This window comes from Spea bombifrons, chromosome 10 (genome assembly GCF_027358695.1).
Source record: "Spea bombifrons isolate aSpeBom1 chromosome 10, aSpeBom1.2.pri, whole genome shotgun sequence".
NCBI classification, from domain to species: Eukaryota; Metazoa; Chordata; class Amphibia; order Anura; family Pelobatidae; genus Spea; species Spea bombifrons.
In genome coordinates this window covers 34,641,327-34,663,791 of record NC_071096.1, presented here as the reverse complement: position 1 = coordinate 34,663,791, position 22,465 = coordinate 34,641,327, and the positions used below count along the sequence as shown (strand labels likewise).

The window sequence follows — 22,465 nt, the reverse complement described above, 5'->3', positions numbered from 1 at the left end:
GCTTCGTGGGCATTGCAGCGGATGTCTTAAATGTGTATTTTTGGCTTAGTGTATTGCTACAGGTGTGTAAACCTGAAAGAGACACGCAGAGAAACCTCTGCATGAAGTAACATTTTCTGTGGCAGCCATGCAGAAAACATTTGCAAATGAAGATATAGAAGCCAACAGCAGGCTGAGCTCTAACTACCTTTTCCTGCAGAAAACGCGGGAATACAAGGTAAAGAGCAATATGTCTACGATTGTGTAACGGAAGAGAGCCCGCAGCTAATCAGATGTGTGCTCACCTATTGGGTACAGCTGGGGAATAGGGAACTTTAGAGCCCTACGGATAATCAGGACAATGTTAAATCAGTCCAAACGGAGCTAAAACCAAAAATGAATATGGGTATTAAGGGAAGCAGATGTATGATTCGAAGTGACAGTCACTGAAGACGTGTCCTTGTTTTAAAGACAGAAGGGAGGGATGATATCAGCCTTTTCTGCTGAGTAGAAAGCAGATGTTAGTAAAGCTCTGTATTAAATACACGGCGCCCTGTGGCAAAAGCCTGGACAATTAAAGAAGCTGCGAGTCTGAGGTTACCGGGTCAAGCTGCCATTTTTTATTTCTTTAACAGACCTTGTGGGCCCTTGGAAGTCAAGGACTGTCTCTCACCCCCAGGCAGTGCCCTGGCTTGCGATCATGTTAATCCTCCAATGACCCTGCTCATCTTCCATTGGCTCTGCTCTGTTCTAATTTAGAATGTTGAACGCCATTTACTAACCCTTACAATGGCTCTCATGTCTTTAATCTGATAACCTGACATCACAGCAGTGAAAAAAGACTTTGCGGCATCAAGCACCACAGTCATATATTTGCAATGAGGATGAAGCTTAGCATATAAATACTATGGGGCGTAAATAACTTCTTCTGAAGTCATAAAAACTACATGACTGTGAATACTAGCTATATCAGATGGGCTTTCTCAGTACTTTTATAATATTAAATCCTGAAATATCCAATATGTACGTACAAAACAAAGCATAGAATCAGTGCACAGCCAGTAAATGCATACAACTGACAGGTATAAATATTGGGATTCTATCAAAGTTCTCCAGTTTTCCCCAGTTTCCTCCTTTTGGAAATGCCAGCCTTTCACATTTTCAGTCATTTGTGGACGTAGTTTTTTTCTTTCGAGAGACCCAGATATATTACAATGAAGTTGTGTCCGTATCGCAGCCCAAAGAAAAAAAAAAAAGAGCCTGGCATCCAAATTAATGCCCGCTTTTTTGATTATTAAATATACAGAATGCATCAAACACTCCCTGAGATTTCATCTTTGTCCTCTGAAAAGCACTTGAATCAAACCGCTGCAATTTATTTACTCTATTATGCTACGACTTTCAATGTGGGCTACCGGGGCCATTACATAAGCAACTATGTGTACATTAAGGAAGCTGCCTTCTACAGAGGAGCAAAGCGAGGAGCCATAGAAAGATCCACTTCAGCTAAACAAGGTCATTGTCCAATTAGAATTTAGTTTACAGGCAACAATAACACTCCTGTCAAACACAAGGATGCTTTAACGTTCTAATATCTCGTTCGCTGTGCCTGGATTTACGAGCTACGGATGGGGAGGAAAGCGGATAATGTGGTCCTATAAGTAAAGTGCAAAATATTATCCGTTTTAAATAAATCCACAAGACTGCAGACTTATCACTTTTACAATCTACTGCAGAGTAATGAACAAAACTTGTATAAGACTTATTACACTAAGGGGAGGGAAGTCTCTCCAGTCATTAAACAGTCTTCGGTCTTTGCTATCCCCCTAATAGTCACGCATTTATCAAAAGATGTGACTACTAACTACGCGTTAGTAGTAATAAAGAAGGATACTGTTTAGTTTTACAAAGTAGTAGACCGTATGGGCCTCGAGACAGCAATCAATGCTTGAGACAAGCCAAAATATTATTCTTCGCTCTGTCCTAATCTACGTTATTTACATAGCATGCTCTGCGATGGGCCTCACATGAGCATAAGAGGCAGTATTAAACATGCCTAATAACATCCAATAAATACAGAAAGGACATAAAGCTCTACCTACAAAGTGTTAGAAGGCAACAGAAAATCTACACTTATTAGTGAACACGACACGGAAACAGGCTACGGCTTCAACTTTATCTTTGGGTTGGAAACGAGTGACTCCAGAAAGAAAGGATGCGATCCAGATGTCACATTGAGACATTGCATGGAGTGTTCTGCGCCATCATTCATACAGAGCTCAAAGTAATTGTCATTCTTCATGGCCCAATACGCAGGTTTCACGGAAATCAAAGTGTGTGAAATGATGTGAATCAGGCAAGTTTGGATATCCCAGCCTGAATCTCACATATCTAAGAGAACGTTTCATTAAAAAGGTGCTTTTATCGGTAATATGTGTTTGTTATGATAGTCCTAAAATACTATTTGATAATAATTAGAATTGAGTTCATGTAATTTGAATATTTGCATGCTGCCCCTACTGCGAGTTCTCAAACTTTTATATCTCCTGCCTGCAGGACATAATTGTGTTTGTAGTATGTCTTAAAAGTCCTTTTTGTGACTTGGTAATTATTTACACATATTTCTTGAATCTCCTGAATGCTCTTTAGTTAAAATGTGATGCTGTCAGGCAACGTTACCACAATAAAGGAAAAATCCCTCTATTCTGGCGTCATTTGGGAAAAGAGAGACTCCAGTACTTACAGCTTTCTCACAGAGCTTTCTAACCTCTCGGGGTGACTACACTCTGTGAAAGAGGAATAAAACCAATGTCGAGAGCACTGCTGTTTGCCTTGTAGCACGTGGTACAATGTAACGCAAAGGGGTCTTCTGTAATTGCAATGTCGGAGGGCAGTAAAGATATATAGATAAGCGAGCTGAGGACGGGTATAAACATGCTTCAGGTGTTGATGGGGACGTTATTTTTACCCGCTTATTTGCGCATCTTAATGATTTGTATTCCCACACGTAGGCCACAGAGGAGAATAGCTTCATGTACAGACAGGAGTTCATTTTGCCGTCACCAAACGACACATCTTCCTCATTAGGATTTAGGATTTATCGGTTTAGAGGCAGTAATCCTTTCAGGTTTTTTGCTTGGGGCATAAAGAGATGGTGCACAGGATAAAAGGACATCTTTATTAATCACTCCTGAGATGAAGATGGCGGATTGGTTTTATAATAATTAATGTTATTCATGGAAAGGTAGAGCTCTCAGCTTTTATAAGATATAGATATTGTTAAGACGCCACAATATGTGTGGTTTTGGTTAAATCAGTTGTTCTGGAATCATTTCTATAGGAGCCACTGGCCAGCCACAGAGCACGTGGTTAATATCGCAGAAGTGGAAATTGCTTATGTCCAGAACAAACAGGAAAACACAAACAAATCTGAAGGTACCATCATGTAATGCTGCCTGTCAGTGAAGGCTACAGTATGACCAAAACCAGAAGTCTATGGAGCTAACAGGTCTTCAAAATGAATGATTTTAAACATTTAACATGCAACTAAAGTAATCACAGTGTTTTGTGGTTAGTAAATAGAAAACATCTTATTACGTCATAGGGAATGCCTTGCGGTCAGATTATTTAACCACATAGCCTCTATAATGTTGCCTTCTACAAACGCATTCTGAAGGGACTAACCTGTGGGAGATCCTTCCAAAACATGCCCAACGTAGGGTCCTTCTCTGAAGATCGGTCGATTGTCATTTTGATCAATGACCACGATTTCTAAATCAACAGGTCCTTCAACTGTTTTTCCATTTTCATCGTTAACTTCCACTTGAAGCTGTAAGGGACAAAAGAAATATATATCATTAAACGCATTCCAAAGCCATAATGTCTCATAACAATTATCATTACTGATTTAGTATCAGCTCCAATATTCAAGCTGATTTTAACCGGTGTTTTCATTATTATATGTCTGGCAAACATCAACGTTCTAATATGGCAACGTGAAATCATAATACATGTTCTCTCTCTCTTTTTTGGTTCCTTCATATATCACACTGTATGAACAATTTGAGTTTGAGTATGAGACTCAAAAAGCTTCTTCAGCTAACCTAACCCCATAGCCTTTCACAAAATCACACACTTCTCTACAGCTGCTGATTAGGGAAAAAGTAGCTAAAAATAATGTTTTGTTTCTAGAAGACGAAAGATTGCCGCTCCTCTGGGAATGAGAGAGAAAAGTCGGATGGAGAAATGTGTGTTGGTACAAGGTGTGCCGAACAAGTTTGTATCATTACTTACAGGCTTGTATTACTGTGCTTTGAAAATACTCTAAGGTTATTTATTTAAATGAGAACAGCCGTGCTGTATTGAAAAATAACATGACATTTCACGTACCTACTGCCAACAGCGCATAAATCATTTCTGACCCTTAACCCAAGCAAAGCTACAATCATTTTGTATCTGCTGTAAGCTACTGTGGTCAGCCTGCATTCTCATGATGGAACACGGAAGAGACTCAACGCCATTCCAACAGCAATTTAAAGAGCACCTACGTGTATAATAAAATAAACAGTCCTGCTTTCCCAGGATTACTTCAATACAGACAAAGTTAACAAAGCAATTCAGTTAACTGAGCCTACCATCTTAACCCCTTCAACATGGTTTCTCACTCTCCCCGCGATCCCCCTGCAACGATCACACTGTGATCTCTATACAAGTCCCCACCGACCTGCGCAGAGATCACAGCGTCTGAGCCTCATCGGAGGACAGGATACCCCCTGCAGGATCCTGTCCTCCGATGACCTTCTGGGTGACATCAGCTTTAAAAATGTAACAGCTTTCCGGCTTTCATGCCAGGAGCTGTTACATCAGATCGGGCAGCAGAAAGCTGGCAATGCCGGCTTCTGCTGTCAGTGGGGAGTCCAGGCTGTCAAACGACAGCGTGATCTCCCGTGCAGCGGCAGGGATGTGTCCATAGGGGACTGAAGGGGTTAAACAAGTGCCATATTTTGCATCTCAAGTAAATAATCTCAAGCAAATATGTTGTGCACCCGTTTCAGTGCAATCTTCCACAGAATGACGGAACACATTCATACAAAAGGCATTGTGCTGCTACTCTTCAGTCCTTTGCCCGGGGATGTGTATATTGTATAAAGTGTGGTGTAAAGTGGATGTCCAGGCTTTCTGAGCAAACATCTCTTAAATAACGATCTCCAGGGACCTTTGGTCCCAGTCATTATACTGGAAACATCCTGAAGTCATCCTCTGTTCTAATGAAAATGTCTCCATAATAGCCTCCACTTCGGCTCTATGACTTAATGAGGAAAACTCTGGTTTAATATGAGCTCATATTTTATAGAAACCCTTGACTCTTTCTTTAAGTGCGTCTGTTCTCTTCTAATGCAATAAAGTGGATTATTACCAAGAAGGGGGAAGAAAACGGGACGGATCGCAGCTGAATTATTTGTGAAAATCAGTGAATTTTGAATTAACGGCAATTCAGAGTATCACATCGAATGCAATATTAAAAAATCTATATCAGACTCTAATGCTTTCAAAGTAAATGTTGCTGCACAAATAAATGAGCGCTTCAAGAGATAATTTACTAAATTCAAACCATACACATAATTTCTTCATGTGCATGGAAATGCCGTTAAGTTGATGCATTGTTTAATTATACATACTGTCTGCGTACGCTTCCAATCACACAAATCCCATTCTGTTTCAATAATAACACTTAAAGGGGAATCTATTGTGCATTTTATCAGTTCTATAATTCTATGGATTTAACAAACATACATGGGGAGATGACTGGCACGAGTAATAAACACTTCACATCTACATTCTAGTACAAACAAGAACATCAGCCTTAGCCATATGATGTCATCGACAACGCGTCAAAACTCTGTACCCACGTATTGTCTGTAAAAACTCCTTTTGTATGTTCAGCTACTTAACGAGTGGTTAAAAAATCTGATCATTTTTAGCGTTTTAGATGGAAAATGGTTTTATACTTTTGACCGAACTGATCAAAAATAAAAAAAGGGCAGTCAAATGCTCAGCGAACGTTTTCAGCTCATTTTTTTAAAGCACGGTTTTACGACCCCATTGATTAAACTATTTGAACCTGCTAATAGCAGATCAATGGTGAAAGGCAAAATTTAGCAACCTCATACTAAATTCAGGAGGATAATCTGTGCTTGGCAAGCCGAGAGATAAGTCAGCAATAGCTCCGTTCTGTTTCGGATCCAACAACCACGAAAACTAATTTACTTTGTCAAGATGCAATTAGTAGCTGCCTTTCCTTGCCATTTATTTGACAGCTTTTCATTTTCCTAAGATTTTACAACTTTTGTACAAAATGCCGTTCCGGAATCATATCTGTCCCCAATATTTTGCCGATTCTGTAAACATTATCCAAAGTAAGGGTAAATTAACAAGCACATTAATCTTAGATGTCATCTATGACCTTAAACAGCATCAGTAACGTTGTTTCTCGGATGCTGGAAGCCCAGTGACAGGGTCTGCGCATATTAGAAATTAGCATATTTTCTTGATATGAGTAAAAGAATCGTAATTACGGATGTCAAAGGCAGAAAGAACAATAGTTAATAATTTAGCCTGGAGACATGCCCACCGTGCCAGGCACCTGGATTTCATGGGGTAAATGGAATAGATTCTTAGCAGGAAAACATAACAGGGGATAAGGACGCCCACATTCTAAGGTTATTCTTGGCTAAGTAATGCAGAAAAATAAACCGAGATTGAAGAATTAATTTGAGGGCAAAATGTGACAAGGACCTTTTGAAATTAATGATAGTATACTTTAAAAAAAACACCTGGGTCAGGATGGGGATGTCACATAGTAATTATCCAAATTCAACATGTCTCCATAGTTCATTATTTAGTGGGAAAGGATACCAGGAAGAAACTCACTGAAACCCCCTCGGATTATCTCACATCCACCCTTCACATCGAGATCCTTGTGCTGCCTTCACCTGTGGTGGCGTCATTCATTAATGCTACTTTATCTCAGAATAATGGAAGCAAAGCCAGGAAGCAGTGATATAACGCACCTTCCAACGTTTAAGCTGGCTGGGGAGACATGCCACCCCACACACATTTACAGGTCACTGATTACACGGCACAGTAAGTGTAGGAAGGTCCAATGATGATTATCAGAATCTTCTAATTATACACCTGTGACAAAGGACACCATCTCCACCATCACCTAACTAGAGTCCATTTTGATCACTGCTTTAAATTGCTGTAAATTTTGGGGTTTATCTACTAAATCCCACGCTGCATCAAGATACTTTTATGACCCTAAATGTTGCACTAAAAAATCCAGGCGAAACAAGATGGCCCAAAATGTAAGAAACGCCAGGCCAGCCTGGTCCTCGGGGAGTCATCGGGACTGGGCCTCCATGATGTGGAGTAAAAACATCTGAAATCTTCCAGATCATCACCACACGCATTTAAGTGAATAAAACCTTCAGAGATCACAAGGCATAACACTCAAGACATAGTCTTACACCATGCGCCCTTTGTGTTGCTTTATAAATTAATTCTCCATTACTAGCAAAACAAAAGTGATTTGTTCTTCTGGTGCTAAGTAACCGGCTACCACTACTACCAGTTCAGTGATGTGATAAAGGCACCGGGACTATCGTTCTCCCTAAGGGGAGCTTTTGATTTTTTTCATTGAAAAATGGCAAACATAAAAGAGAAAATAATGGAAAAAGCATATTGTATGCAAAGTCTTCACAATGCCTCGCACTGAATATCTTTCACTGAGAAAACACACAGGATGTCACAATCAGTTGAGCGAGAAGGTGCAATGTCTGCCTTCTTCTACTGCCAAATGCAACAGGTTAGTGTTAGTAACACTGCTAACTCGCGCCCGCTTACTCCAGACACTTGCATGCTGTGCGGCTGTGAAGGAAAACCAGGATCAGACTCAAATTAAATCATATTCTCTTGTAGGTTTTGGTGGGAAATGCTTTGCATTTTGAGGACTGTAAGAAGATAGGGATATCAATATTTTATCAAAGAGAAGTTCCATGCGCCCTGAGCCAATGTCTCGGAAAAAGAAAAATGTAACAATAGCTCAGAGACCATTCTGCTCACAGGCTGAAGAATGAAATAATCGCCCAGAAGCCCAGAAATTCTTAATAGTCATGAGCAATATGATACAGAATACTAACCAACGGTTAGTTAATGGGTAGACATAAAAATTAAAAACCTTAGTCCTTACAGACATTATATTATAGATCTATAAAGATACAACGTTAATACCAGCCACTGCTTCATGTGAAATAGTTGTATATTTGCAGTTGACACTCCATTAACACAAGTACCTAGCTTAATTGAGGAATTTAAGAAAAGAAAAAAACATTTTTATTTACTTGATAGGTTTGTTATATTGCCACATAGTAATGGAATATTCAAAAAGAAAAGTGTTTACTGCATTCGGAGCTTGAGAGGTGAGATCATTGTATAGTATGTAGTGGACTTGGTCATCACTTGGTCATCACAACATCCGGAAACCTGTCTCTGAACATTCGACTTCAGTGGCTTCTGGTGAAAGAAGTGTTTATCTGAAGCAATTAATATTATGCGTCTTCTATAGGATTCGAAATCAATGCAATCAACATCAACATTGATTAAGCCAGCGTAGAATTACAGCACTGGCACATAGCCCGCTGTAGGAGATTGACATAATTCAATATGGAAGGCAGAAGGAATACACAGCCCATGCTGTCTCATAAATAAAAATCCCTTGGTAATAATGTATAAATTGCCTATTGATAATTGATTATTGCTGCTCCGTTTTTCTTACAATCACATCAAAATTGTTTGGCCAAATAAATATGGTTGGTTTTATTTCCATATTTACACCGTGATTTGCAAAAACACTCAGTTGATACAGTTGCCTAATAAATGATTCTTCATTCTCATTCTAAAAGGTAAAAAGATAACCCCACATTGCAAATAACAGCGAATAGCTCGTTTAAAACACTCAGATGAATCAAGAGCGGCCTGGAGCAAGTTGACTTGTGTTTGGGTGTCCCACTGCAAGAGGTCATCTTCGTTACAAAAGAATAATAATAATAATAATAATAATAATATAATAATATCTCAGTTAGGCAATGTGTACAGTGTTACATTATACAGTACTGTAGACAGGATTCTTTCAACACAATTTACATCAAAATTAGTTTTTTCCTCCAAAGATGCCTATTTGCCCAAGGTCAGGAGTAGCTGCTCCACAGAACTAATTAGGCTCGGTATTAATGCATCACCAGGTATAGCAACCATCAAAATAAGACGGAAAAAAAGGCTTTGCATAATTTCGAAACGTGTCGCAACAAATTAATCAGAAACTTGTGCCGGCAGAACTAGGAGGCTTGGAGTACGGGGACATTCAAACCCAGATTAGTGTCTTAAATGTGTTTTCTCCAGTTTAGGAAAACTATTTTCTCCCTGGTGTGTAATAATTGTGCCCCAAAGAAGTGCATACTCCTCCATAAACAACGCTGAATTAATACAAAATATAAACCCAGATTAGACTGATCATCCTGCTGCTCTGTACTCTGAGCCAAAGGTTGGAAATCACTGGTATACAATTAAAGGGAATCTATCACAAAGGATATAAGAAAAGCATATTTATTGTATAACCTTTAGCTTTACTTTATAATGCTGCACTAATTACCCTGCTCTGGGGCGGTCAGCTCCGGAGAAAATCTATACTTTTGTTCAGGTTCTGAAGCGCCGAGAAACTCTACATTCATAGTTTATTTCTGAGCAGTGATTAATCCCAAGCCCCGCTGCATACAGATCTCCTCTCCTTCGACCAATGCAATGGTTCACCCGGCAGAGTCATTCTATTGTTTGATACGATTATAAGACGCTCTTCCAAACTTTGCACCAGAATCTCTTTTTATACTCAACCCCCAGGCCTCTGCTTCATGAGGTCATCAGGACGTTGTGACATAACTGGTGATGGTATCATATCATTCATTCCACCCACAAAATAGACGTTTTAGAAGCCAGCTGAGTAGCCATCGATGGTTCTCCATACAAACTGACTCTAAAACAGCACAATGCAGCGACAGTCTAGAGTCTACGGCTACCTGGCGTTATAACCAGGCAATTAAAATAAACCCACGCACACTCACGCAACAGGCTTTACTGCAAACGGCAGTCTCAGCCACAAGCTTAGTAGCACGGAGGCTGACACTGGTGATTCCATTCGCCTCGAGCTTTGCCATTTGTGGGACGTATCCATTTTTTCACTTAAATAACCTGTTAACGTTTCCAATTCCTACCCAACCTCCTTATGACCGGGAGCCGGTTTAAAGCGTTACAGAGAATAAGGAGCTTTAAAGTCTGTATCCTGAAGCGGGTTCAGCGGAGTTATATTCTGACAACTTCCATTTATATTACATTTTTTCTGAGAACAGATTTCTTGTTTCTTAAAAATCATCCGGGAGCGGTTAAAATGGATATTGTATATTTTTATACAATATGCAGTTTATTCTACTGAGGTTATTCAGCTAATAAGAAGAATAGACCTCGCTGCTGCAGACTGGCAGCTCATTTTCATGAAGGATTCATTCCCAATGGTTTTTAATAAGCCCGAGTTATTTACATTTTTAACATCTAGATGGACGGATGCAACAACGTTAAACACATTTAACGAAAAATACAGACGGCGACTACAATTTCTTTTAAGTAAAACAAACTGAATCAAATTCCCAGATCATCAATTATTTATATGGCGTCACCGAATTACTCGAAACATTTAAAACTCACGGCATTTAATGCTCTCCTATGCAACATCAGGCTACTTGTGACATATAATTCAAACAACTGCATTATATACGGCGGCAGTAAGAGTCTGTAGTGATGTCACTGCTAGCAAAACGTAGGATTTCCACACTTTTTTTCCTGTTATTATTGTTATTTCTGTAAATTCTAAGTATTCCAGCGAGAGATCCGAGCTGCTATTTACAAAGGAATCATGCTTTATTAAGCGCTAATTATTATAATTCTAAAAGGTGTTAGGAAGCCAAAAACTACGGTGTACTTAGAAGACACAAAAGTCATCTCCCCAGTGCTATCCCAACGTCACGCAGGAGGAGGAGATGAAACATGACCAGTAGATAAATGAAAGCAGATGTTTGCTTGATCTAGAACTACGCTGAATTTCCAGAAGAAAATATCTTTGCCCTTTCCCCTCTCTTTCTCCCCCGAGTCATTAATCACATTAGAGCCATTCCCATTATTATTATTAATTATGATTACCTTTTTGGCAGCGCAGGGTGATAAATAAGTGTTCTTCATCATTTGATAAAAAAAAAAGTGGTATCTCATCAAACTAGCTCAGAGATTAAAAATCTCCTGATGTTATCTCAGTAATTAAATTCAAAAAAGTAATGCCATCTAACTCGGAGGGAAGAGATGAATGGAAATGGCCTGGTGGATCATTCTGTTTCTGCCGTCATACTCCATCACGGACGTACATTTTGTCTCTGCCTAGATTTTGCTTGACATGCATATTTATCATTTCAGTGCGAATGGTGATAAATGCTATAGTTAAAATGAGACGGCTGTAACGCGTTATAAATGTGCCCTCTCAGGCGCGTTCGCCCCTCCTTGTTATTGGGGGAAACCATCTTTAATGATAAAAAGTACTTTTAATCTTCATCAAGTCCAGGAACTTCCAGTATGTGACCAATGTACTACGCGACTACAAGGCCCATAAGGCTCCGTCAGCAACATCAGACCTCTCTCAAAAAGCTTCCGCTGAACCAATGAACATTTTAGCACCCAGTAACACCCATTGGGTCTTCTTGATTATACCCAGAGATTCCTAATGCAGAGATCCCGACCCAACAGAAGGACTCGCCTGCTTCTTTTCGTTGGTAATGTTTGGATGCCGGGAATCGTGACAGGGACTGGCCAGAGACGCATGTGTTATTTCTAGACTTATTTTTAGAATTGGAGAAGAGAGTACATATGGGAATTAAAATACATATTGATTTGGGACTTGGCATTAATCAAGGTACTGGATTCCAGCTCACAACTCCCTTGTTGAAGATGTAACGGTGATGACCTCACACCCTCTGTTATGTTTTTGCTTTCGGTATTTCTTGGCTTGTAATATGTATTCTGAATCAATCATTATCCTTATCGTTGTTGCCCCAGGCATGGCAGTTGATTGAACAGCCTCCAGGGAACTGCACTGATCTCTTGATAGGGTGGGGGGGGGCTTCTACCCATTGACTTTGTCTTACTGTAAATTGAATATTGAATTTGAGAAAAAAAAGCTTCTTTTTGACAACTCATATCCAGCTCTATTGAAAGAAATGACTGACAATAAACCAAACCTTGTCATTGTAATTTGTGTGCGCGTATGTCACGTAACCTCTGTACCACAATTATCTCGTAAGTTTTATAACCAAGTAGTGAGATAGATATAATATTTGTGTACATTAAAGCAAAAAGTGCAAAATAAAAAACCAAAACAAAACGAATTTTGTTGTATTCAATTATATTCTTTCACTAGAAAATGGACCTGCATGAGCCAATGATGTTTCATATTTTAATGTCCATAAACCCGCTGTCTTGTCTAAAACGACCCATTTCTGTGATCGAATGCATCTCTAGAACACTAAATGGACCTCTTGCTATGCAGTTATAGTCCAATGGCTCATTTTGTGCCAGGAACCAGGCTGCACATCGTGGCAGCGAACGCAGTTCAGTATCACAAACCTGTCTCTGATGCTGGAGTTACGAGTCTCACAAATAAAGAGAGGACATCATGTTATAAGTAGTAATGGGCAGTGACCGTGGCAAACCTCTCATGGAGATTTATTATCGAGGGGCAACGCCAACTCTATGGAATCATCAATAAGTCTAAATTCTGAAATGGTTCACCATGAACCTACCGAGGAACACAGATCCCCGATTACATAACGCAGGAAATGTTCTCACTTTGATGGTCTCATGCATCACCCAGCCCCCCCCCCCGACTGGGGTCTTAACAATTTCAGAGAACTTAACCAAAGTTTCAAAAAATGTCATGGCTTCCATCTTTACCTATTGCTCATATTCAAAAGACTGATACAAAGGACTTGTCATTATTTAAATATTCAACTGCATTTAAGAAGGGATATCAACCATAACATATTGTCATTAAAAGCACCAATTTGTAGTCTTATATATGATCACAGCAGGGAAGAACAGTCTGCTGCAGACTATGTGACCCTGAGAATCTGCCCCTTTACCCTGAGATTGGGGCAAAACCCTGAGACTCAGGGGCAAACCTTAAAAGTTCAAAGGTATGGCTATACAGATAGGTCATTCCTACATCCTTAAGGCTGAAGCTTGACCCCTATAAAATGCAGAAACATAAAGCCGTGCGTGCCTTTGTACACTTACATGGTAAAATGGAATCTCCTCTCTGTCAAGGGTTCTTGTTACTTGCACTTCTCCCGTGTTTTCATTTATTCGGAAGGTCGCTTTGGGTTCTTGGTCAGCCCCCTTTCCAGACATTCGGAATTTGGAGCCAGGGAGAAGTTCACTAACAACGACCTGAAAAAGAAGTGCTTACGGGTCAGGCTGGGTCATAAACACACGATATATAACTTTACAGAAATACACGCAGTGCAGAGAACGGTGAAGATATTTACGGACAATAAGGCTTCATTCATTTCAGATAAGCCTCAATCAGCATCTGCCATACGTTTGGATACTGGACAAGTAAACCTTCACTTCAACAGACTAACATGATACTTTCTGGATAAATGTTGGTAGGATTTATAGTCCAATAGGAAGTGGCTATCTACGATTTCCATTTAAAAGACCATTGGTGGGCCATATACAAGGTGTTATTTCAGCTGGCTATGTGCAGAATGTTGTATAATTCTACAGCACTCACAGGCTATACGTGTTTGGTAGTACATAATTATCACCGATATAAACTACCTTTTCCCAGCTGCATGGTGATATAGAGATCATATGACATTCTGCTTGATCTCTATCAACTTTTTACGGGAACACTCAGTAGACGCTTCCTAGGGAGACGTAAACGCTATGGAGACCCGGTCCCCAGTAAAGCCTGAAACAGGAATTCTGCCAAACGTTTCTGTGATTATTGGGATTCTCAGCTGCTTATATTTAGATACAGAGGGCGGCATTATATATTCAGAGACGGCCGTAGCTCCTGTCGAGCCGTTCATTCCTCCTGCATAGAGTCTTCGGTGTTTACATGAGGCTAATGTTGCTACAGTTTCTAAACACAGCTAAGTCCAGTACTTATTAATAACTGACTCTCATTTCCATATGAGGGGCGAGAAATACATACAATTTAAACAGCCTGACAATGTATAAAATATCCTGTCCTCATAACAAACTTAAGCATATCGGTTGCTACAGGAGAACGCAATGAGGTTTGTGGCATTATCTCTGCGACAAAAAGTTTTTTTGTTGAGCGATCCCAACAAAGCGCCGTTCTTGCCAAGTTAACGAATGCATAGAGCAGGAGAATATTACAAACTAAATGCAGAAATTAGAACGCTACACGCTGTTTGTGTCTATAAATCTATATATAATATAGATTATCAAATAATAAATCTATTTTAGAATATAATCTATTATATATAATCGGTGGATGGAGGGGAATGGCATCCATCGATGAGTTAGCATCAAGTTCTAGTAAACTGTTTTGGCTCGTTACACCTGTGCAGGAATAATGAATTCTATAATCTTGGGCGCTGTGGAGTCTGAGGCCCCAAAATCAGTGGTTTTTTGTTAATCTGCCCATTACAGCGAAGCGCCACGGTGGCATTAGGAGGACACACAAGCAGAACACCTTCCCGTGAACACTGTATTAATGGGGAAACCGGAAGGGTATACCAGAAGCTGGTTATAGATTCAGAGAAGAATTATACTGCATCCCAATGTAATCTGGAAACCTGGAACAAATGTAAAGTATCTCCGAGAGCCGGCTAGCGAGCAATTTGCAGATCGCAATGAAATATTGTAATCTCTCACTGGATATTACATAAAGCATGCCTTCAGATCTCCACCCTGCCATTTATCTTATGTTTAATGGCTAGAAAATTGTCATCATTTTACACAGCAAGTTGTATTTTCTTTAGGGCTCCTTTTATCTTTGCACTTCATAAATATTTTAAGCATAAAAGGTAGTATCCATCTCTCAAGAGCAATGAGGCAATAAACTCTGCAGGCCATGAAAGGAATTGTTCTACCAACGCACTTAATCATGAAACCATGCATTTAATCAGTCAATATGCCACAGAACAAAGCTAAAGAGATACATTTCGGGTTATCGGGACCAATACAGTAAGGGATGTGGCAGAGGTCCAAATATCATACTTCCCAAATGGCAAAACAACCCGAAATATCTGTGAATATACACGGTACCGACCCAAATACAGACTATGCTCTTTGGTGCATCTGGTAACGTTGTAATTCTCGGGGGATCCATAAATATGAAAAATTCAGTCGTATTCAGAGCAACATGGTTTATATTAATGTATGATTCTTGTTTTTATAATACAGAGACCCCCAAAGACAGTGGTGTGGGGTGTTTTGTTAGAAGAGAAGGCCAATGCATGTGAACGGTTACTGGATTCTTTTATGGACTGTAGGAAAAAAGTGACAAATTGGCAACATAGATGCTCAAAAGAAAGACTTTTTCAGAAAAGTCAAAAGACCAATACCTAGATTACCGAGGTGTTTAACAGGGTAATGCTTACTAGCATAGATAAGACGGTGGGATATCTTCTCTCTTTTCTCAGAGTAACAGAGTCACAAAAGAATTCTTTCCAAAATCTCCCATATGCAAAGACGCAGGGTCCCATTACCTTTAATTTCTTGTGCTGATTTTCAGTGTGTCAGCTACGGACCAAGTTAAGGAATATTTGTTGTTACTTTATAATTAAATAAACGTGATGCGTTTTATTGTAACACTAGACCTCTTCATCAGGTCAATAAAACTACTAAAGTTTTTTTGTTTTTTTTTTAAATTTTCAAACAGTTACAGATTTGATTTTGTGAGTCGCAAAATCAAAAGAAGCAAATCCAGCTGACTCTGCGTCTATTAGCGGTGCTCTCTTTTGCCCTGGCACGTTTGAGCGGGTTTATGATTTACACTTTAAAAAAAAAAAAAAAAAGTTCTCAGTTTCCGAGTCATATTAAATATGTATAGTAACAGCATTTTCCACAACAGATGGTTTAAGGATGTAAAGTGTGAAGGTTTTCTATATAATTCTAACGCACGAACACAACAAATCCTTTAAAGCGGGTTATGTTTTCATTTGTTTAATCTATGTATTAGCCAGCCTGGATAGGAAAATAAAAAGCTTTCCACGGGGAAAGCAACTGCTGAGAAATTGAATGGAAGTAGGAAAGTTAGAAAAAGGTGTGATGGCATTCTCTGTAAAGTGAGAGTGCAAGAATGATGGCTGGATTTATAAACACCACGTCAAAAGCCAACAAAACGCATTTCATGAAAGGCCATTAAACCAAATTCCAGAAGCGGGTATGAAGGCTTTGTGAATCCACTCATTAGCTGGTGGAAATGGAAAAGTCATATTTATATTTATATATATATATATATATGATAATTTTATATAAGAAAACAGGGTTTAATGGTAACTAAATCCAGCACTAGAAACATTATTCCCGGTGTTGCTGAACCCAGCCATTCACCTAAATACTAAATACTATTTAAATCCAGTAACATTTCGCATCATTCAATTTTTCTTTTTTTTGGTAGGAACTTTTAATTGTGACCTAAAAGCAAGTATTGATAGGTTGTTGCTATAGAAACGTAAACACATTTCTGTGTGTTAGAGGAGAGAATAAAATGAGTTCAACTGCCAAGTTACAAGAGAGACCTGATATTTTGTATTATCACTCTTCTCTTAATACAGTCTTACTTTATATCATTAAGTTATTTTATTAACCACCGAAGCTTTGGCTCCCTATTTTTTTAATGTTGATCTCACTGATAAATTGTTACAATTGCTCTTCTGCATTAAATATGTCTTCGGTTTTTAGCTCTGTGACACCGAATCCACTTTGGCTCTGAATTCGGCATTTTACTTTCCCCATGACTCGCTCCCAGCCCACGTCGTCACTTTTAATTCCTATGTAATCATTAGATTTTGCAGCAGATTGCTTGTCTGAATAATTGAGGTTCTTGCGCTGGCGATATCTATCCATTGGGAAATAAATTAGGAGTGCTTGCAAACTACCCATTACGGTAAAAATCCCAACTGCTACAAATTTACCCTTTTCAAGTTCCCCAAGGAACTGAAATTCAAGCCGCCTCACGTTAGCTTTCACTTCCACTGGGGGCTTAATTAGATTTTTCTTATTGCTATTCATTTTAGGGGTAGCAGCTCATTACCATAAAGAGTGATTGTATGGATTGCTATTGGAATTGTATGAAGGTAAGCATGAAAAGACCCAAAGTAGTTTATCAATAGAGGTTTTTCACAATGGTCCCAGAATTTGATGTGAATGGTCTCCCGATCAATAAATCATTATTCCAGCAAAAAAATATATTAAAACAAGATGCCTCCAAAGAAAGAGGTTTACATACCTGATCGCCAATTTCCTTTAAAAAATAGATAAAATGTGCTGCAATCCCTTACGAACTCTCTTTACTGTAACCAAACGTAATATTTCTTTTTTAAAACTGAATTCCAATACACTTCACAGCTATACGCGATGTCATTCTACACCCTGAATCTTTCTCTACAATACCGCCCCAAAAAAAAAGCCACGATGCCCTTGGCCTTGAAGGTCACGCAGATGATTCAGCCGGTGCAATTCCTCTTCTCTCCTTTGAATGACGTTCCGGTGAGTTGGAGAATAACCGCCAGCGTTTGAAAAGTAAATAGCAGAGAGAGCATTCATAATGTGTAAACAGACATCATAAATATTAATTGAAACTATTTATCAACAAGAAGCATAACCTTCTTTGTAGGGGATTAGAGGAGACCGCGGAAAAAGAGATTTAACAGAAAACTTTGATGCTTCCAGGGTCTGCAAAAATATTAGAAAAGGCAACTTTTTGGAAATTAAGGGTTATTTCATGGATTAGATCATTTTTTCTAATTTATTTTACTTTATAGAAACTTTTGAAGCACAGAGGAGTGATGGATAGAGTAGCTGAAGCCCTCGGTTTATTAGTTGTTTAAACCAAGCAAAGTTAAACTATTCTGACTCCTTTCATACATTTAGCATTGCAATCAAGCATCCAAGTAACATGTAACATGTAACATGTAACCCAAACCCTAGGTCTTTCTATGAACTCCTCGGATATCGCCAGTATTCATGTATTATTTTGGGCTCTTCTTTAGTTTGGATCATCTTTTTGAATGTTATATTTTTGCCATGGGCGGTTATTGGGCATTCTCTGATCACCTGGTGGATAGCCATCTTGGAAGAGTAATGGTTTTCCAATCTCAGCCCATGCAAACAGAGGGAAGTCTGACAACTACAGATGGTGGGATATCTGTGCAGCTAAGATAAATGATTCCCTTATTCCAAAAAACTATCTCTGGACAGAAGCTCGACTTTCACCTTGGGCCGACTTGGATGACATCCATTATAACCTAATACATAGTTTCATGTAGTTACTATAGAGATTTTGTAACATTTTTATATTTTTACTTCCATCTTCTGTACGTTTAAAGAATTGGTGGCGGCTGCTGTAGACAGCTGTTACTAGAGCAGGTGTCACAGTGCACACAGGGTTAAGTACAATACAACACTCGAACGCCCGGAACCCCATTGTGTATTTCCATAATCCGCTTTACACCCAAATTAAGTATATATTCCAAAGATTTAATTATAGATTTTGCACAGCCACTAGTCCCTTTGGAAAGAAACCCTGGTCTTGTGTGCAGCGTATGGAAGGTCACAGCACAGAGATAAGAATGCTTAACAGCGGGGAAATTAATCAGGAGGTTACAGGTCTCCCTCTCCAAAGATTGTGACAAGATACTGCCGTGTCACATGACCCACGCTTTGACAATCTGCCCCTCTATTTCAGTAATTAATGGGTCTTCAGTCATTGAGCTAAGTTAATATGAAGAATTGTATGCTATATCCGAAATACATGTTTTCAGAATGACCTGACACGGGTCAAACTAAGAAATAGCACAAAGCCACGGCACTTGGTTTCTATAAAAGTGTGATATTTGTTTCATACGTTCCAGTCCCACAAGGTCAGCTTATGATCTATATGTACTTCCCTTACAATTACCTCCATGCGCAGAGACTGTGAATATTTTAGTGTAAATAAAGCGGTGTCATTGAAACTAATACTGTAATGTTCAAAACTGGGACACATTACAACTGCCATGAATACCAATTTACTGGGTGGTAATAAAAACATGACATGTAGGCATATTTAATATGGGCAAACTACCAACATGAGGCTTTAGTACTGTTTATTCGGCCAAAGTACATAAGCTGACCTGCCATGTCAATGCACCCCATGGAAAGCCACCCCATGGAGAGCCACCCCATTCATTGATTGGGAAGCCCAGCTATTTCAGTGGTCCTGTTTCTCAGTTAAGGTTCACCGTCCATGCGGTGCCTTGACAGGACACTGAAATATATCACTGTTTTTTTCACACCGACAAGTATATATGATTCCTTATTCCTGGTGCAGGTTGTCAATGGAAGTTTTCAAGGGTATTTGCCAGAATTTACAGAGTTCTGTGATACATAGGAGGGTCCTGAATATTCTGCATGAACAATGGCTTCTGGCTCAAGAGGAAAAAGAACCCCTCAATCATTCAGCCACCCTGATTTACCTGAGTACAATGATTGATAATTCCTACCCAGCTCATAGTATAACCGCCAGTGTTTGTCAGGCAGCACAAACTGCTTCATATTTACATGTAAAAGAAGAGCCTTAAGCACATCGAATTTATCCCAGCACTACAGAAACGTCTTAACTCTTGTGCTGCTGGAAACCTCAGCTTTTTTAAAACAAATTTCCTTAATCCTGCAAATTCCCTCCGGCAGTCCAAAAAAAAGCAAACCATTTCATTTTGTGTAACGCTCTACTGAATTGTGTATTATAACTATCAAAAGGCTGTTTGAATGTTATGGACACCTGGAATATGTTAGACCCCGTCATTGTCCCTGGTTACATACGGACAGCTCTCCCTGTACTACTGCCTCTTCAGAGCCCTGCTTCGCATGGTCTCCAGCACGTGAAGCCTTCTCCACAAGATTGTCAGATTGTCTGACTAATAAAAAAGCATCCTGGGGTTTAACTAATTGCCCCTGAGAAGACATAAAATGAAAGGACTGATCTGATCTTCTCTAAAACTATTTCAAGGAACAACAAAAGTATAGATTGTCATTGTGACCTCATGAATCACGGAATACATGAATCGTAATACCTTACGAGACCCCTAAAGCATAAGGTCCTTTTACCAGCAGTGAACCATAATGCAGGTTCAATATATCAAGGACTAGAAGATCTCCCCATGCTTCACAGTCTGTAATCCTGCCCCAAGAACCTCTCATACCCCAAAGAAAAGACATCCAGGGTTGTATCACACTCACCAATCCAAGTTCATTTAAGCTAAACCTGAAGAGAAGATAAAATTATTTCATACAAACAACATCAACCCCTGAAGCATTCCGCTCTACATTACAGCTCTGACAAGCAACAGAAAAGTCCCTAGAATAATCTTCATCTTGAGAGTCTGCCTCAAGTTTACCGACTGCCTCTCTGAAATTGGCAATGTGAAGAGGGTGATGATCGTACCAGCCGCGATGGCTCTACCAATTACTGGTCATTTTGTCCATGTTTTCACTGAACTTTGTGCACAGGGTCCCACAATCACTAGAATTCCGTTAAGGGTATTGATCTTCTAGCATGCAGGAAACATACTCTACGATCGCAATCAAATCACAATCAAACAGCTGTTACACCTCTCATTATTTTTCTTTTGGTCACTTAATTCCCGTACCGACAAACAACATTCTGTCTCCCAGTTAATGACCTGCATCCTCTATTGGCCCGACTTCCTAACAGTTAACCCACCATGTGCCGGACCGTGCAATTAATTACATTTCAATGTCTGGGACAACAGTCCGGAACCAAAAAGAAGCGGGTTCCGAAGAGATGAAGTTCTTTATTTCTATTATTGTCTTAATGGAAGCAAAACATGTACTCTGACGTTACAAACATCCTCTTAAATCAGACATCACTTATCCTGCGTAAGTGTCCTACCAGCAGGGTTAGATCTAGTCAGATCAGAGCACTTATGGTTGCCATCTGTGTGATGTACATATGTTATTTAAAGTAACTTTTAAAAATCACAACACTCTACCACGGTCGGTCAAAGCGTTTTTCTTTCTAAGACAAGACAATCAGCTGACATAAACTCCAAAATATAGAACATGTTTTAAGCAAGCAATGCCCTTCGCTTACACTGTGCGTGATAAGTTATACAGGCGGTCAGTGTACTTTTAACGCTGTACCCCTCCCATCATCGTAGATCTAACCCAGCTATTCATTGAAATGATTGCCTTTATATTTTTAACATGCGTCCATTGTGTGCAGGAGAATTAGTTCTGGAATAACACAAACATGATAATGATGATTACCAGCTCGGACTAAATACATGGGAACGCTGCACTGGAGAGAAGAAACATTACAAGATGCGTCAGGTGGAATTCTGCATTTAGTTATCTTGCATCTGATCAAAAAAGTGGTTTAGACAACCCCTGGTTGCTTTTCTGTTAAGTAAAGAAATCCTCTGTCTGACGTAGTTCCTCCTCCAGGTGCTTCTACAGAGAGCAGGGAGCATACCTTGGTATGCTCAGTAGGACTCCCATTCTAGTCAATGTGAACAGCAGAAGCCAATCACATGTATGCTGTCTGAACATGGATGTTTTCATAGCATAGATGTGATTGGCTGCTGCTTCAGCGGTGTCAGTGGGAGTGCTACTGAGCATGTGCGGAATGCTTGCATAGTAATGCTTCCTGAACTTAAGAGACAAACGTTTCATGTTCTTATTTCAATAATTAAACAATGCATGTTACGATCCGAATTCAGTAAAGTGCATTGGGGTCCACACAAAACAGACTCCAACATGCATCAAAAAATTAGGGGACTAGACTGAAAGGTGATTTTCAAAGAGCAGCGTTAGGATAAACGACAGTTAAAACTCTCTAAACATTGGAACTTTCCACTTGAAACTTTCTACAGTCATTGACAGTTCAAGACTACTTTTCAGGCTTTGTCTACAATTCCAATAAACTGATGTGGTCTTCAAACACTTTTTCCCGTGTCGGTAGCTGCGAGCAGTACAATGATCAGACGCCATGGCTTCATACTGAAGATGGGACCACTGCTGAGAAAACGTTAAAAGAACTGACAGAAAAGATGACGTTTCTAATACTTTCTTTTCA

At 39.4% G+C, this 22,465-nt stretch overlaps 1 protein-coding gene across 2 annotated transcripts in view; it reads right to left on the bottom strand.

Moving 5' to 3' along the window:
- The window catches only part of CDH13 (cadherin 13), a 160,158-nt gene that overhangs the window by 55,002 nt on the left and 82,691 nt on the right, over positions 1 to 22,465 (bottom strand). For both annotated transcript variants that reach the window (XM_053448414.1, XM_053448413.1), the window contains exons 5-6: positions 13,423 to 13,575; positions 3,664 to 3,808 (exon numbers count right to left, since the gene is read on the bottom strand). In XM_053448414.1, the coding sequence (XP_053304389.1) occupies positions 3,664 to 3,808; positions 13,423 to 13,575 (298 nt within the window). The remainder of the gene's footprint in view (positions 1 to 3,663; positions 3,809 to 13,422; positions 13,576 to 22,465) is intronic.